Source organism: Calliphora vicina, chromosome 2 (genome assembly GCF_958450345.1).
Source record: "Calliphora vicina chromosome 2, idCalVici1.1, whole genome shotgun sequence".
Lineage (NCBI taxonomy): Eukaryota > Metazoa > Arthropoda > Insecta > Diptera > Calliphoridae > Calliphora > Calliphora vicina.
Genome location: NC_088781.1, coordinates 76,818,304 through 76,834,432, shown reverse-complemented (window position 1 = coordinate 76,834,432; position 16,129 = coordinate 76,818,304). Strand labels below are relative to the sequence as shown.

Here is a 16,129-nt window from a genome sequence, read left to right as displayed (position 1 = left end):
GTTTCTCAGGGAGGGCGCTACGAGGGGTGGATTTTGTTCAAATACTTTTTTGAAGAATTTTTGTGTAGAAATACGTAAACATGTACGTATTTATTTTTGCTTACACTATAAAAAATAAATTGTACCAAATTGCAGACTATTTTTATTTTTGTTATTGTATATTTAATACTTTTTGAACAATCTAAAAGGCCGACTTTTTTCGACTGGAAATCGCCAAATACAAAAAATATATAATTAAAACCATACTGCCCAGCAAAAACTTCGCTTACAAAGGCTACAATGTCTTTTTTAATAACTTACTTTTTAAGTAGTTAAGTCTAAAAAAAACAAAATAAACAAACAAAACGAAAAAACTGTTACTTTTTTCAATTTGCCCATTTTTTTTATTGCATGTTTATTTTTAGAAAAACAGAAAAAAATATTGCATTACTGTGTGAAAACCATTATTTGATGTACAATGAAATAACTAAGCACTGGTGTAGTGAGCACAACGGCAGACTACCAAACAGAAGGTTGCAGGTTCGAATCGGGTCTGCGACTTATTTTTTTTTTATTTTTATTTTTTTGTGTAAATAAAAATTCTATAAATAACTCTACTAACAAAACAACTTATTTCTGCCCAAAATATAAAGGATTACTTTTGGGACATCGCGAACAAAAATAATGACTTCTTATAGTAGAAAAATAAGTAGTTGAATCGTCAAATTCCCCTTATTTTTCGGCTTATTTGTAAGAGAAGTTTTTGCTGGGATATTTTGGACGGAAATAAGTTGTTTTGTTAGTAGAGTTATTTATAGAATTTTGTATTTGCAAACAAAAAAAAAAAAAAAAAAAATAAGTCGCAGCCAAGAGTCGAACCATCAACCATCCGTTTGCTAGACTTGTTGTACTCACTACACCACTACTTAGTTATTTTATTGTGCGTCAAATAATGGTTTTCACACAGTAATGCAATATTCTTTTCTGTTCTTCAAAAAATAAACATGCAATAAAAAAATGGGCAAATTGAAAAAAGGTAACAGTTTTTTTGTTTTGTTTGTTTATTTTATAGTAAAGTCTAAAAAACAAAAACAGTATACTTAAAAAGTAAGTTATTAAAAAAGACATTATTTGTAGCTTTGTAAGCGAAGTTTTTGCTGGGTAGTTTGAGAAATTCAGCAAAAACTTCGCTTACAAAGCTACAAATAACAAAATAAACAAACAAAACAAATAATCAGTTACCATTTTGGAATAAATTCCACCCCTCGTAGCGCCCTCCCTGAGAAACAACTGGGTATACCCTATATAGTTTTAATATCTACTCCCTCCCAACTTTCACCCACCATGTCCAAACCCCTTTCAGGTCTGTCCTAAATGGCCCCTACAACACTTTGAACATAAATCCACCCCTCGTAGCGCCCTCCCTGAGAAACAACTGGGTATACCCTATATAGTTTTAATATCTACTCCCTCCCAGCTTTCACCTACCATGTCCAAACCCCATTCAGGTCTGTCCTAAATGGACCCTATAACACTTTTAACATTACAACAATTTTGGAACAAAATCCACCCCCCGTAGCGCCCTCCCTGAGAAACAACTGGGTATACCCTATATAGTTTTGATATCTACTCCCTCCCAGCTTTCACCCACCATGTCCAAACCCCATTCAGGTCTGTCCTAAATGGCCCCTATCACACTTTGAACATAAATGTTAAAAAAGTAATTCAACAAAATCCACCCCTCGTAGCGCCCTCCCTGAGAAACAACTGGGTATACCCTATATAGTTTAGACATCTACTCCCTCCCAGCTTTCACCCACCATGTTGAAACCCCATTCAGGTCTGTCCTAAATGGCCCCTATAACACTTTTAACATTACAACCATTTTGAAACAAAATCCACCCCCCGTAGCGCCCTCCCTGAGAAACAACTGAGTATACCCTATATAGTTTTGATATCTACTCCCTCCCAGCTTTCACCCACCATGTCCAAACCCCATTCAGGTCTGTCCTAAATGGCCCCTATCACACTTTGAACATAAATGTTAAAAAAGTAATTCAACAAAATCCACCCCTCGTAGCGCCCTCCCTGAGAAACAACTGGGTATACCCTATATAGTTTAGACATCTACTCCCTCCCAGCTTTCACCCACCATGTTGAAACCCCATTCAGGTCTGTCCTAAATGGCCCCTATAACACTTTTAACATTACAACCATTTTGGAACAAATTCCACCCCTCGTAGCGCCCTCCCTGAGAAACAACTGGGTATACCCTATATAGTTTTGATATCTACTCCCACCCAGCTTTCACCCACCATATCCAAACCTCATTCAGGTCTGTCCTAAATGGCCCTTATAACACTTTGAACATAAATGTTAAAAAGGTCATTGAACAAAGTCCACCCATCGTAGAGCCCTCCCTGAGAAACAACTGGGTATACCCTATATAGTTTTGATATCTGCTCCCTCCCAGCTTTCACCCACCATGTCGAAACCCCATTCAGGTCTGTCCTAAATGGCCCCTATAACACTTTTAACATTACAACAATTTTGGAACAAAATCCACCCCTCGTAGCGCCCTCCCTGAGAAACAACTAGGTATACCGTATATATTTTTGATATCTACTCCCTCCCAGCTTTCACTCACCATGTCCAAACCCCATTCAGGTCTGTCCTAAATGGCCCCTATCAAACTTTGAACATAAATGTTAAAAAAGTAATTGAACAAAGTCCACCAATCGCAGCGCCCTCCCTGAGAAACAACTGGGTATACCCTATATAGTTTTGACATCTACTCCCTCCCAGCTTTCACCCACCATATCCAAACCTCATTCAGGTCTGTCCTAAATGGCCCCTATAACACTTTGAACATAAATGTTAAAAAAGTAATTCAACAAAATCCACCCCTCGTAGCGCCCTCCCTGAGAAACAACTGGGTATACCCTATATAGTTTTGACATCTATTCACTCCCAGCTTTCACCCACCATGTTGAAACCCCATTCAGGTCTATCCTAAATGGCCCCTATAACACTTTTAACGTTACAACAATTTTGGAACAAATTCCACCCCTCGTAGCGCCCTCCCTGAGAAACAACTAGGTATACCGTATATATTTTTGATATCTACTCCCTCCCAGCTTTCACCCACCATGTCCAAACCCCATTCAGGTTTGTCCTAAATGGCCCCTATAACACTTTTAACATTACAACAATTTTGGAACAAAATCCACCCCCCGTAGCGCCCTCCCTGAGAAACAACTGGGTATATCCTATATAGTTTTGGTATCTACTCCCTCCTAGCTTTCACCCACCATGTTGAAACCCCATTCAGGTCTGTCCTAAATGGCCCCTATAACACTTTTAACATTACAACAATTTTGGAACAAATTGCACCCCTCGTAGCGCCCTTCCTGAGAAAGAACTGGATATGCCCTTAATAATTTTGACATCTACTCTCTCCCAGCTTTCACCCGGTATCTCAAAACCCCATTCAGGTCTGTCCTAAATGGCCCCTATAACGCTTTGAACATTAATGTAAACAAAGTAATCGAACAAATTCCGCCCCTAATAGCGCCTTCCCTGAGAAACAACTGGGTATACCCTATATAGTTTTGATATCTACTCCCTCCCAGCTTTCACCCACCATATCCAAACCCCATTCAGGTCTGTCCTAAGTGGCCCGCCAATGAACTTGAATACTACATATTCAAACTGTAATTTTAATCTTAATATGAAGGCGTTTTTTTTATTTTTTAACTAAAAGTTTAAATTTAAGGTATTTTCTTTAATTGGTGAATAAAAATAATTAATTTTATTATGTTTCTGCCAAAAAAACTATGTTTTTCAAATTTACTTTATTTAACAGTGCTATGTTAAGTAGTTAACATATATGTGGGACGTATTTAACTTCACACCCTTCATTGTTTGATCAGTATTTCTTTAAAACTTTGAAGTCCTTAAAAAAGGACACAGAGCTAGTTCGTCTCCTTAATAAAATAATAGTGTATAATTTTTTTACCATTTCGAAATAATTGAGTTTAAAAAGTTTGTGTTAGAAGACATCTGGAACAAAAGTAATTCAATTGATCTTTTGACCCACTTTGTGGAAGTCAAATTTCACCAAATGTTGACCACATATAGAATCAGTTATGTAGATTCTTATTATGCAATATGCTTATATAATATTGTTTTATTGAAGGGCGAGTTTCTGGGATAAAAAAAATCTAAATTCTTCGTTTAAACCTTGATTAAACTAAAAATTATATTTCTCACTTCTTCTTTATTTAGTACTAGTTGACAGCCCCGGCTTCGCCCGGTAGCATTTACTAATGTTAGTTCTTCAAGTTTCTCCAACCCACCTTACACCTGCCTGTTCTTATTTATTTGCAAATAAAATATCTAAATTTGTACTGCATACTTTAGGGAGCTTTTTTATTACAGTTGACTGGACTCAAAAAATAAAAATTTCCGAGTTTTACATCGTGGATATCATATCTTTCTTAAGAGTCAGACGTGTTTTTAGCTCGCTCCGTACTTTTATTGAAATTAAAAGTGTTAAAGATATTTAAAATTAAAAATACATATATACAATATTTTGCGATTTGGACGCTTAGAGAAAAATAATAATAAAAAAATCAATTGTGCACCTAAAACAGTGTAAAAAAAAAAAACAAATAGTGCCAAAAAAAATTGTTAAATTATCAAAAATAGATTTAAATTAATAAGAAAGTGTGTTTGTGTTCATTTTCTTTTGATTTGAGTGAAAGAGCATATGAGTTCTCATGATGAGACTGCTAGGCTCAGCTTAAACGACAGAAATGCATACATATTTCTCAGTGGGTAGAGTGATCAAAAAAATATAACTGATCGCAACTACAACAAACATTATTTAACCGCCAAACCTATTGAGAGAGCTCGCTCTTGTTCCCCCGCTCTTCAATTATATGATGCAAATAATATCACCGAAAAGTGATTGTATAGAATATAGCACAAAAGAGAATACAAAAAATTCCAATATATAGAACAATACGCCTGTGTTAAACACAACAACAACATCAGAGTTAAACATGTATACATAAGCTTTAAATAAACCACAGAAAACAAATTCTAGTGAGAGCGCAAGTGTAATTAACACTAATAAAACCGTAAGTAGTAACAATGGTGCATCGACGGGTGTAAGAAATATAACCACAACAAAACCAGCAGTATTGCCAGGTATGCTTAGATACATAAGTATCAAAAAAAGAATTTTAAGTCCACAAAAAAAGGAGACACCTTTTAAAAAGCAGAAACTAACTACAAGTCCCTTGAATAATAATCGTTACGCGCTTTTGAATGAAGATGACAATATTAAGTCTGTTAAAAATAGTAATTCTAATCAGAAACCATTAAAGCCACCACCAATCTTCCTTCGGGAACCTAGTTCTAATAATTTGGTAAAAATATTAATTGATCTTGTTGGAAAAAATAATTTCCACATCGTCCCAATAAGAAAATGTGGTGTGCATGAAACGAAAATAGTCATATACACTGAGGAGGGTTATAGAAAAATCTCTCAATACTTAAACGACGGCAAGAAGAACTTCTACACATTTCAGCTGAAAAGTAGTAAGGGCCTTATAGTGGTCATGAAGGGTATAGAGTCCAGTGTAGAACCTAACGAAATCAAGGAGGCCCTGGAAGAATTGGGCTATAAAACGAAAGTATTAATAAATATATTTAACAGAGACAAAACTCCTCAACCAATGTTTAGAGTAGAGTTAGATCCAGATGATAAAAAACTAAAAGGGAATGAAACTCACCCAATATACTCTCTTCGTTATTTACTGAATCGTAGAATAACTATTGAGGAACCTCTCAAGCGAAATCGACCCGTCCAGTGTGGTAACTGTCAAGAGTTTGGACATACGAGAAATTATTGTACTCTACGCACTGTATGTGTTGCATGCGGAGACTTGCATTCTTCATCACAATGTGATATTATCCAAAAGGGTCTCAAAAAGAAATGTGGAAACTGTGGTGGCGACCATACGGCGAATTATCGGGGATGCCCAGTTTACAAAGAATTATTAAAAAGATTGAGAGGCGTCAACCAAATTGGAACCAACTCTTACGCTGGTGTTTTGAAGTCAGAAAATAAGCAGCCTAATATACCCCAAAATAGGGAGGGTTAGAAAACCTGTTACAAGCGCTTACACAAAATATTACCTCTCTTAATGAAAACATGACTAACATAATGTCAACCATGCAAAACACAATACATACAAGAGCTTTTGAGAGCGCAGAACCAAATGCTTCAAATCCTCATATCAAAAAAATGAGTTTCTTGAAAGTTTGTTTTTGGAATGCAAAAGGTTTGAACCAACATAAATCTGAGGTTTATAATTTTATGATAAATAAAGACGTCGATGTGATGTTAATTTCTGAGACACACCTTACAAATAGATACAACTTTAATATTCCAGGATTTTCATTCCATAACACAAATCATCCCGACGGAAAAGCTCATGGTGGTACTGGTATCTTGATTAAAAGCCGTTTGAAACATTATGCCCTAGATGAATTTTCAAATGAATATATGCAAGCAACTTCCATACGACTGGAATGTTTATTTGGAAATCTTACAGTGAGTTCAATATATTGCCACCCACGATTTTCGATGGCTAAGGACAAATTTGAAGAATTTTTTTAAACTCTAGGAGATCGTTTCCTGGCATGTGGTGATTACAATGCGAAACACACATACTGAGGTTCACGGGTAATTAACCCTAGATGAAGACAGCTCTACAAAGACCTAGTTGACAGTAAGAATTGCCTGGATGTCATATCCCCTGGCTAACCAACATACTGGCCTGATGATCCTAGGAAGATTCCTGACCTTATAGACTTTGCCATATCCAGAAATTCAATATCTACGGAAATATCTTTTGATTTATCTTCCGACCATTTACCCGTAATAGTCACCTATTATGGGAAAAATATACCAAAATCTCCTGAAAATATTCCGTTTTACAAAACAAATTGACTTAAATACAAAAAGTTCATCAGTAGCCATATCCACACAAATCCAAATATACAGTGTGAGGGAGAGATAAACGAAGCCACCGGTAGGGGGAAAAACCACCGGTAGAGGGAAAAACTCCGTTGGGAAAATCTGACGGTAATTGGGCAAGGAATGCCAAGGACAAAGCATTAATTTTTGCCGAGCACCTACGTAATGTATTTAAGCCAAATCCACCCAACAATGATTTTGTACTGGAAAATCCTCCTGTTCATGAGACAGCGGATGATCATATCAGAGTAAGTCCCGAGGACGTTCGAAAAGTTATCGAAAATAACATAAATACAAACAAATCTCCAGAATATGACAAAATTACGCCATCCATGATTAAAAACCTACCGAATATAGCTATAATCGTGCTATTTGTTTTGTTTTCTGCGATCATTAGACTAGGCGTTTTCCCAACTAATTGGAAAATTGCTCAGATCATAATGATACCTAAACCAGGAAAAGATTTAACAATGCCGTCTTCATATAGACCTATAAGTCTACTGCCATGCATATCAACGTTATTTGAGAAAATATTGCAATGTAAAATTATGCCATATTTAAATAACCAAAATATTATCCCAGTTCATCAATTTGGTTTTCGTGAACAACATGGAACCATTGAACAAGTTAATCGATTGACTGGAGAGATCAGAAAATCTTTTGAAAATAAAAAATACTGCTGTGCTATCTTTTTGGGCATCGCCCACAAATTCACAAAATTAAGTGTCTACTGCCACCAAGTACGCATCGATTGCTGGAGTCATACATATCAGATCGAGTTTTTAGAGTGAACTATTGCGATTATGTAACAGGAAATTATGAAATTAAAGCTGGTGTTCCACAGGGAAATGTTCTCGGACCAACACTTTATTTGATATATACTTCTGACTTGCCTTTGTGTGATAGACTTACCATATCAACATTCGTTGATGATACGGCAATACTTAGCTCACATGCAGATCCGCAGGTAGCTTCTACGAAATTGGCCAACTATCTGAGACTCGTGGAGATATGGTTGAATAACTGGAGAATACGATTAAATGAACTCAAAAGTAAACACATCACATTTACTCTCAGAAGGGGTGACCTATCACACTAAATAACATAAACATTCCACAGACAGATACTGTTACATACCTTGGTATTCACTTGGATAGACGACTTACTTGGCGTCGTCATATAGAAGCCAAGAGACTTCACATGAAGTTAAGAGCCTCTAGCCTTCACTAGTTACTCAATCACCAAATAAAATTAAGCCTAGACTATAAAGTCATCCTGTATAAATGTGTTTTAAAACCAATCTGGACATATGGAATCCAATTGTGGGGAACGGCCAGTAATTCCAGTATTGAATTTATACAGAGGGCCCAATCGAGAATTCTTAGGACAATGACAGGTGCACGTTAGTACATAAGAAATGAGAACATCCATAGAGACCTACAAGTACCGTTAGTTAAAGATGAATTCAAGAATGTCCGTGAGAAATACATCATGAAATTGCGGAACCATCCGAACCCGCTTGCAAGACATCTCACACAGACCCAAACAAGATCAAGGCTTCGTAGAGCCGATCTACCACCCCGCTAAGATGTGGCCCATATGAACATCAACGCTCCCGTCAGAGAGCATTTAGTTTTAATTTTAGTTATAAGATTTTATTACTTATTGTCAGGCCTAAGTAAGGCAGATTCGATAAATAAATAAACAAAACATCATAACAAAAACATCTCCTGAAAATTTCGAATCGAATAAAAAAAAATCAGCCAAATCGCTCCAGCCGTTCTCGCATGATGCCATTACATACATGGACCATTTCATTTTTATATATATAGATATAATCTAGGTTTAACTGAGCATCATTGGCGAGTTAAACCCAAGTATAAAATACCAAAGCACAAACGCTGAAATAAAATAAACACAGCAGCTCTTTGCTTTGATTTGCTATACTAAAATCAATATAATTTCACTGTGCACCACTCAAAAATAACTTGGAAAATGACCTAGTGCAGGTTGTAGGCCCAGCTGAGTTTATTATAACCCCGGTTTTAAAAGTTCCAATAAAACCTCAAATTTCCCAGATATAGGCAAAAGTATAATACATCCAGCAAATATATACATTCTTAACTCAGTCATTATTTAACCGATTTAATTTTTTTTTCAGATCTTTAAATTGAGGGTGCTGTGGCTTAATTGGTTAGCGCGTTTGATCATTAAGCTTAATATGGTATTTGCGGCCTGGGTTCGATTCCCAGCCGCTGCAATCAACCACATTTATAAAAATTATTAGTTTACTAATAACTAATATTTATCACAGCGCACTCCCTTGGTGGTATAACACTAAAACGCCACCGAAATTAAATAATTAAATAAAGGTTGTTGGCTTGACTAATGCGCCATCTCACCGCCAGAGGCGCTGTAACCTGCATAGAGTGATCAAATATTCGACATATTCCAAAAACCGGTTTTCGAATAATTCGAAAAAGCGTAATTTTTAAAAACCGGTTTTTGGTTTTTTCAATCAAAAACCGGTTCGAATAACCGGTTTTTAATTTTTTTGTCAATTTATGAATTGAGGTATAAATTAAGCTTAAATATTTTTTTTATTAAAACCATTTAAATTAAATTTTTTTAACACAACTTTAAATTTGTTTAATATTTTAAATCAAAAGAAATGGTATATATTAATATAATATTAATAGTTAGTTGTATTTTTTAAAATAATATTTCAAGAAGAGAATACAATTTAAATGATTTGAGGACACACGATTGCTCAATTTATTTTTGATTAAAAAAGTAACATAAATAACACGTTCATTTATAGTTGAAATTGCATTGTATAAAAGATAGAAGAAGTAATCAAAATCTGGTTTTAAATCGCTAGTTGTTGCAATACTAGTTTTTTGTGTATATTTCGAAGTTCTTTTATTGTTAAACTGAGCTGAGCTTCTAAGTTTTCCGAGTCACATTCAATATATTCTAAACCTATATCTACGTATAGGAAGCTGAAACGATTAAACCTTGTTATTAAAATCAGTAGTGACAATGGCTTTTTATGATATCCACCAATTTAACCCAGATATGCCGACTGTACTACATGTAGTACATTTAGTTCTTGTTTACAGGATACGTCACGTTTATCAAAATACCATTTTTTTTGTTCACATACTTAGTACTCACCAATACCTCATGGGAGATTGTGTGATCGCATTATTTTTTGCTACTATTTTTGAGTTATTGAATTTTTAATGTTTGATATTTTCATAATGCCCACATTCAGTCATTACGGACATATCTCGTTTGTACGGAAAGTAAAATTTTGTACATTTACAAGTGAATAAATACTATATTTTTTTGGAATTCATATTTATGAAGAGTAACTTGAAAAACTCTAATTGCACTGTTTTTTTTTCTCATTTGCTTCCAAAATAATATAAAAGTAATTTTAAAATGATCAAGCTCAAACAATCGGCATATCTGGGTTAAAAGACACGCGGTTGGTATAAACAACGTCGAACAGGAACCGTTATACGAAGTTAAATCAAACACGCGCCAAAAAGAGACGCAAAATTTTCGAAGGTAAAAAACAAAAATGAGACAGAAATAATGACAATGACGCTCGACTGCGCCTAGTCCTTGATGTATAACTTGTTAATGGCATTCAACATGAAATCATAACAATCATTTAGAAGAAAAGTGGTGTTTAAAGTATTCGCTAATTATTAAAATTAATCGCAGAATCTTAAAATAAATAAAAAAATATTCGATTTTGTCGAATAATTCGAGACAAAAAAACCGGTTTGTCGAATAACTCGAAAACCGTCCTTTTGTAAAAACCGGTTTAAAAAAACCGGAAAATTGGAAAATAACCGGTTTTTCGAATAATTCGAAAACCGGACCACTCTAAACCTGCACTAATAACAAACATAAAGCGCAATTGCAGAGCTTTTCTCCTCCTCTCACCACCTTTCCTTCTAAAATCTATCCCCTTTCCAAAGAAAGTAACACAACTAATATATAGGCATATTAATTGCCTATATATTAAAAAATTAAATTATTTATTTTTGTTGAATCATAATATATCCTAAATCGGATTTTCACTGTTTAGAAAAAGTACTTTAACTTTGTTAATTTGTAACCGATTTAAACAAATGAAGGTTTGTTTTACTCAGAAGGATACCGGCTTTAAGATTATTGTTGTTTTAAAACACTCGTAATAGTTGAAAATGTTTAAAAAAAATTTAAAAATGTTTATATTATTGGAAAAATCTATACATATTTATATTGAGGGTATTCAAAAATGGAAAATTACACTATGATTTTTTACACTTTTAAAAAACAAAAACAAGAAAAAAAAATCAAAAAATCATGTTTTTGGTGTGAAAAAGTGTAAAAAATCATAGTGTAATTTTCCATTTTTTTAAATGAATACCCTCAATATAAGAGGTAATTTTCCATTTTTTTTAAATGAATAACCTTATTAATAGAATAGTGAAAGTATATATACTTGGAAAGACTTCGTTTGTACCTTTTTAATGACGTTTAAAAATTTAAAATCGGTTAAATAATGACTGTGTTAAAAATATACTTTTACCTATATAAATTCGAGGGTGTATTGGAACTTTTAAAAACGGTTTTGTAATACACTCAGATAGACCTACAACTTGCATTCGCCAAAAAAAATGTTGATAAATGCACATATGATTTTACTGAAAATTATGGCAATGCTAACAAAATTGACAGTCGAGAAACACAATCATCGGTTAAATCCTGGCTAAATATGAAAAATGTTGATTAATGCACATGTGATTTTATTGAAAAGTATGGCAATGCTAAAAAAATTGTTTAACTGACAAGTAAGAAACTAGCTCTAATATTCGGCTATGCCGAATGACATAATTTCATAAAATATGTCAAAATCGGGCATGCAATAATTTTGTATTAAACAATAACATGATATTGATAGAATGAATCTTATTATTTTACTAAAAAATGTAGATTACTAATTGTTGGTTAGTTAGGGTTATTTGCGTTCCTATATTAACTTTTTTGATCATTTTATTTAGTATTTCAGTCGCTAAGCCAATAGCGTATTTTAGCATATGCGAAATATAATTGAATTATTGTATAGCTGCTTTCAAATTAAAAATATGTTTGATTGTGGTACATACCTGAACACCGGCATATGCAGTACTTGGATTGATCACAACTTTATGTATTTTGCCATATTTACCAAAATATTCGTGCTTTTTTAAAATCTAAAATAAACGGAAAAAAATATGTTATTGTAATATGATACTGCTTGTTTTTAAAATTAGAATAACTTTTAACAAATATGAATGGTTGATTATTTCTTAAGTATTTATGATTTTGACAAATACAAATAATAGCCTAGCGGGCTATTTTTTATTTTCGGTCTGTGGGCGGAGGGCTGTGGCAAAATCCAATTTTTACATTATAAAGCTAATGCCACCTATATATATAAAATCCGCTGGACTTATTTTGATGAAATTGTCAGGAAATCTTCAGAATAGCCCAGCGGGTAACACTGTATAGCTAGATTTTTGATATTCGGTCTGTGGGCGGAGGTGCATGTAAAAATAATTTTTTTACATTTTACTGCTAATGACATATCTATCTATATAAATAAAAATCAAATGTCGTTCGTTGGTAATTGCATCAGTTGACAATGGCTGGACCGATTTGGAAACTTTTTTTGTCAAATGTTCGTCATAGTCCAACTTAGGTTTTTACGGAAAGAACAAGTGACCATGCCTACTTTTACGGCCACTTTTTTCGATTTATCTAAAATTGGAAAACGGCTGCACCGATATGGCTAAATTTTTTTTTAAATGTTCGCTTACTGAAAGAAAAATTGACCACGCCTACTTTTTACGACTTATCGGAACACTTATCAAATACATCTGCAAATATGTAACCAAACGCAGTGACTGGGCTGAGTTAGTGCGGATAACTCCAACGATGAAGTCAATCAACTTCAAATGGGCAGCTATGTTAGCAGTAATGAAGCAATTTGGCGCAATTTTTATTTGCCATTCATGAAAGACATCCAACTGTTGTTCATTTAACCGTACATCTGGAAAATGGTCAAAAAGTGTACTTTACTGAGGAGAATGTATTACGAGTTGATTGAAAGGCATCTACAAAATTGACCAGAGGTTTAGAAATGTGCCGAAATGACGAATTTGCCCGAACGTTGCTATACTCCGAAATGCCAAGATATTACTTGGAATCATTCGACAAAGAAATTTCAACGGCGGAAACAAGGAAATCCAGTTCCAGGTTTCCCTCATTTATTTTTATACGACGTATTAGGTCTCATTTACACAGTCCATCCAAGAAACGATGAGGGTTTCTATTTGCGTTTGCTATTAGTCAACGTTCGTGGCCCAACATCATTGCGAGATTTACGAACTATAAATGTTGAATTGTGTAACGTAAGCGTGTCAACGCATGCGATTGTTAGATAATGACACTCATTGGAAATACTCCCTCGGAGATGCAGTACTTTCGTCAAATTCTCATCAAATACGTACATCTCAACATATGGGAAGCATGTTTAGATAAACCGACTGATTTGTGAAGTAAGTACAAAGATGACAAATCAATGAAAATCCAACATGCAACATTTCCAAGAACAGTGCGATGGCCAAAGTTTTGCAGCAAACAAACTGTCGTATAGGATGACGTTGCAATATTTACGAAACAATCAAAGCGGGTTTTGAGGTGCTATGATTCTGTTGGCAGGTGATTTTCGGCAAACATTGCCAGTGATTCCACGGTCAACGCAAACCGATGAAATTAATGTATGTTTGAAGTCGTCCATTTTGTGGAAACACATCAAGAAACTCAAATTGACTGTGAACAAAAGTAAAATATAAAATAAATACATTTTTGGGCCGATTTTAATGAAACTTGAGAAAAATATATGTAGGATTGGGACAGTTAAGGACAAGACAGACAGACAAGGGTTAATAGACAGAAACAGGGAGACGGACAAACACTCATTTATCTATGGGAGAGAATGAGCTTAATATGTTTACATAGTGAACAACGGACAGACAGGGAAAGGTAGTGAGTTTAGTTTTGAAGTGACGTTTGAACGGTGAAGTAAAAAGTTTAGTTGACCGCAGAGAACAAAGCGGCTGTTTATTTTAGTTTTATTACATTAGTTTTACTTATTTTTAAGCCTGAGCCATTAACTATTAAATAAAATGGATTTAATTTAAACATTTAAAGTGTTTTATTTTATAAAGAAAAAGGAATCGACAAATTCCTACAAAATTGGGGGCTCGACCGGAATGGCCCTGGCGGAAAAGTGAATGTGTGAACTTGATTAAAAAGTGATGAAATTATGAAAAACTGTGTAAGAAACGAATAACTGCCCGAAAAGAACAACAAAAGAAAAAACGTAGTCAAACTATTTTTCTGTTGAAGTGATGTGCTGTATGTATATGAGAACAACAACAACATGAATAAGTGCCGTATGTAAAAGGGAAAAAAAAAATTGTGTTGCATGAAAAGACAAAACTTCTAGAAGCCAAAAGTCGTTACTATTGAAGTGAGTGCGCGTGAAAGAGAAATTGTGAACTTTACCACTCAACTATATTCGAAAAAAAAAAACTTTGAAGGTGGCAACAAGAACGATCATACAAATGTTATGTTAAGAAGGAAAGACGTTACACAGAGATTAAATGAAAAAAAAAACTTTTCGAAGAACTTATGAACATAGTAACAAGTAAAAAACATGAATTGATGTTGTTGTGTAGATGTTTGTACATAAGTAGTGTGTTATTATTGTTGAGACAATAAACAAATGAAGAAGAATCAATGAGAGACATAGAATAGAGCAAAATAATAAAACTAAACGTATTTACAAGAACAACACAGTGTGAATATGAAAAGAAGAGAACAATGAAAAACATATAATAGAATAATATAATAAAGCTCAACGTATTTACAAGAACAACACAGTGTGAATATGAAAACAACCCTTATTTTGAAATCAAATGAACAAGTGCTTTTGAGTGAGATGATCGGAGAATAAAGAAGCTGTTTTTTGCATTGTGAAGGAGATAAAGCGTTGTAGATGACGAAATTGGTTGCTGTAATTGTTTGAGCAGTAAACGCAGTTGCTGAGCAGTCGCAGCCGTGAAGATTTTTGTTATTGCTGTTGATGTCAACCAAGGCGTGTATTAGTAGTAATAAAGATAAGTGTGTATGTATGTAATTAGAATATTTTATGTGGAGAGGTTAATATTGTGAGGCTGAGTAAATTAGATGTTAATGGACGTTGAAGTTTTGAATTTTGAGTGCTTTGGACGTATGCATTCATTTATGACGTATAGATGTTAGTATTTTATACTAAATTTGAACTTGATGTTTTGAGTGAATTTTGTGATGTAAGAGGAAGATGGAAGATATTTGATTTTGAAATTGCATACATAGTGTGACGATAATTGGTGTTATTTGATGATAATAATTTGAGTATTTTGATTAATTAAATTAGATGTGAATTTTGATTGGATGTTTAAATTCTTTGAGGATAATTAATGTAATTTGGACTATATTGATTGATTTTAATTAATTTGGATACGGAGTTTAATGATTAATTTTTAATGTTTAGATTATTCGATGATAATTGATGAAATTTATAATATTGTAATTAACTTTGGCGAAATTATTCCATCGAGATTTTATACGTGGATAATATTTTGGATAATACTGTATTGATATTGAATATTTTAATTGTAATAATTATTTAATTTTTATAATAATATTTAATTCTGAATTTATAAGCCGCTGACGTACAAGATGGACAGAGACGAAATTTTGGGTTTGAATTTAGAGGGCTTGAGGGCCAAATTGGACGAATTAGGACTTTCTAGGACGGGTAATAAGAATGTTTTGCAGGATAGACTTTTAGATCATTTTGGTGTCGATGTTGTGGATGATGTTTCTGATTATGGTGAAGCTACTTCTATAGTTGCCGGCAATGTTGCGACATTACCCCATAGTAGTTTTACTTTAAGGGACGTCCAGGATTCGGTTTCGGCTTTTTCAGGCGATGGTTTGCCGGAA

The 16,129-nt window shown here is 34.0% G+C and overlaps 1 protein-coding gene across 1 annotated transcript in view; it reads right to left on the bottom strand.

Moving 5' to 3' along the window:
• Positions 1-16,129, bottom strand: part of Cnot4 (CCR4-NOT transcription complex subunit 4) — a 391,020-nt gene that overhangs the window by 250,735 nt on the left and 124,156 nt on the right. The window contains exon 5 of the mRNA XM_065499894.1: positions 12,199-12,285. Coding sequence (XP_065355966.1) covers positions 12,199-12,285 — 87 coding nt within the window. The remainder of the gene's footprint in view (positions 1-12,198; positions 12,286-16,129) is intronic.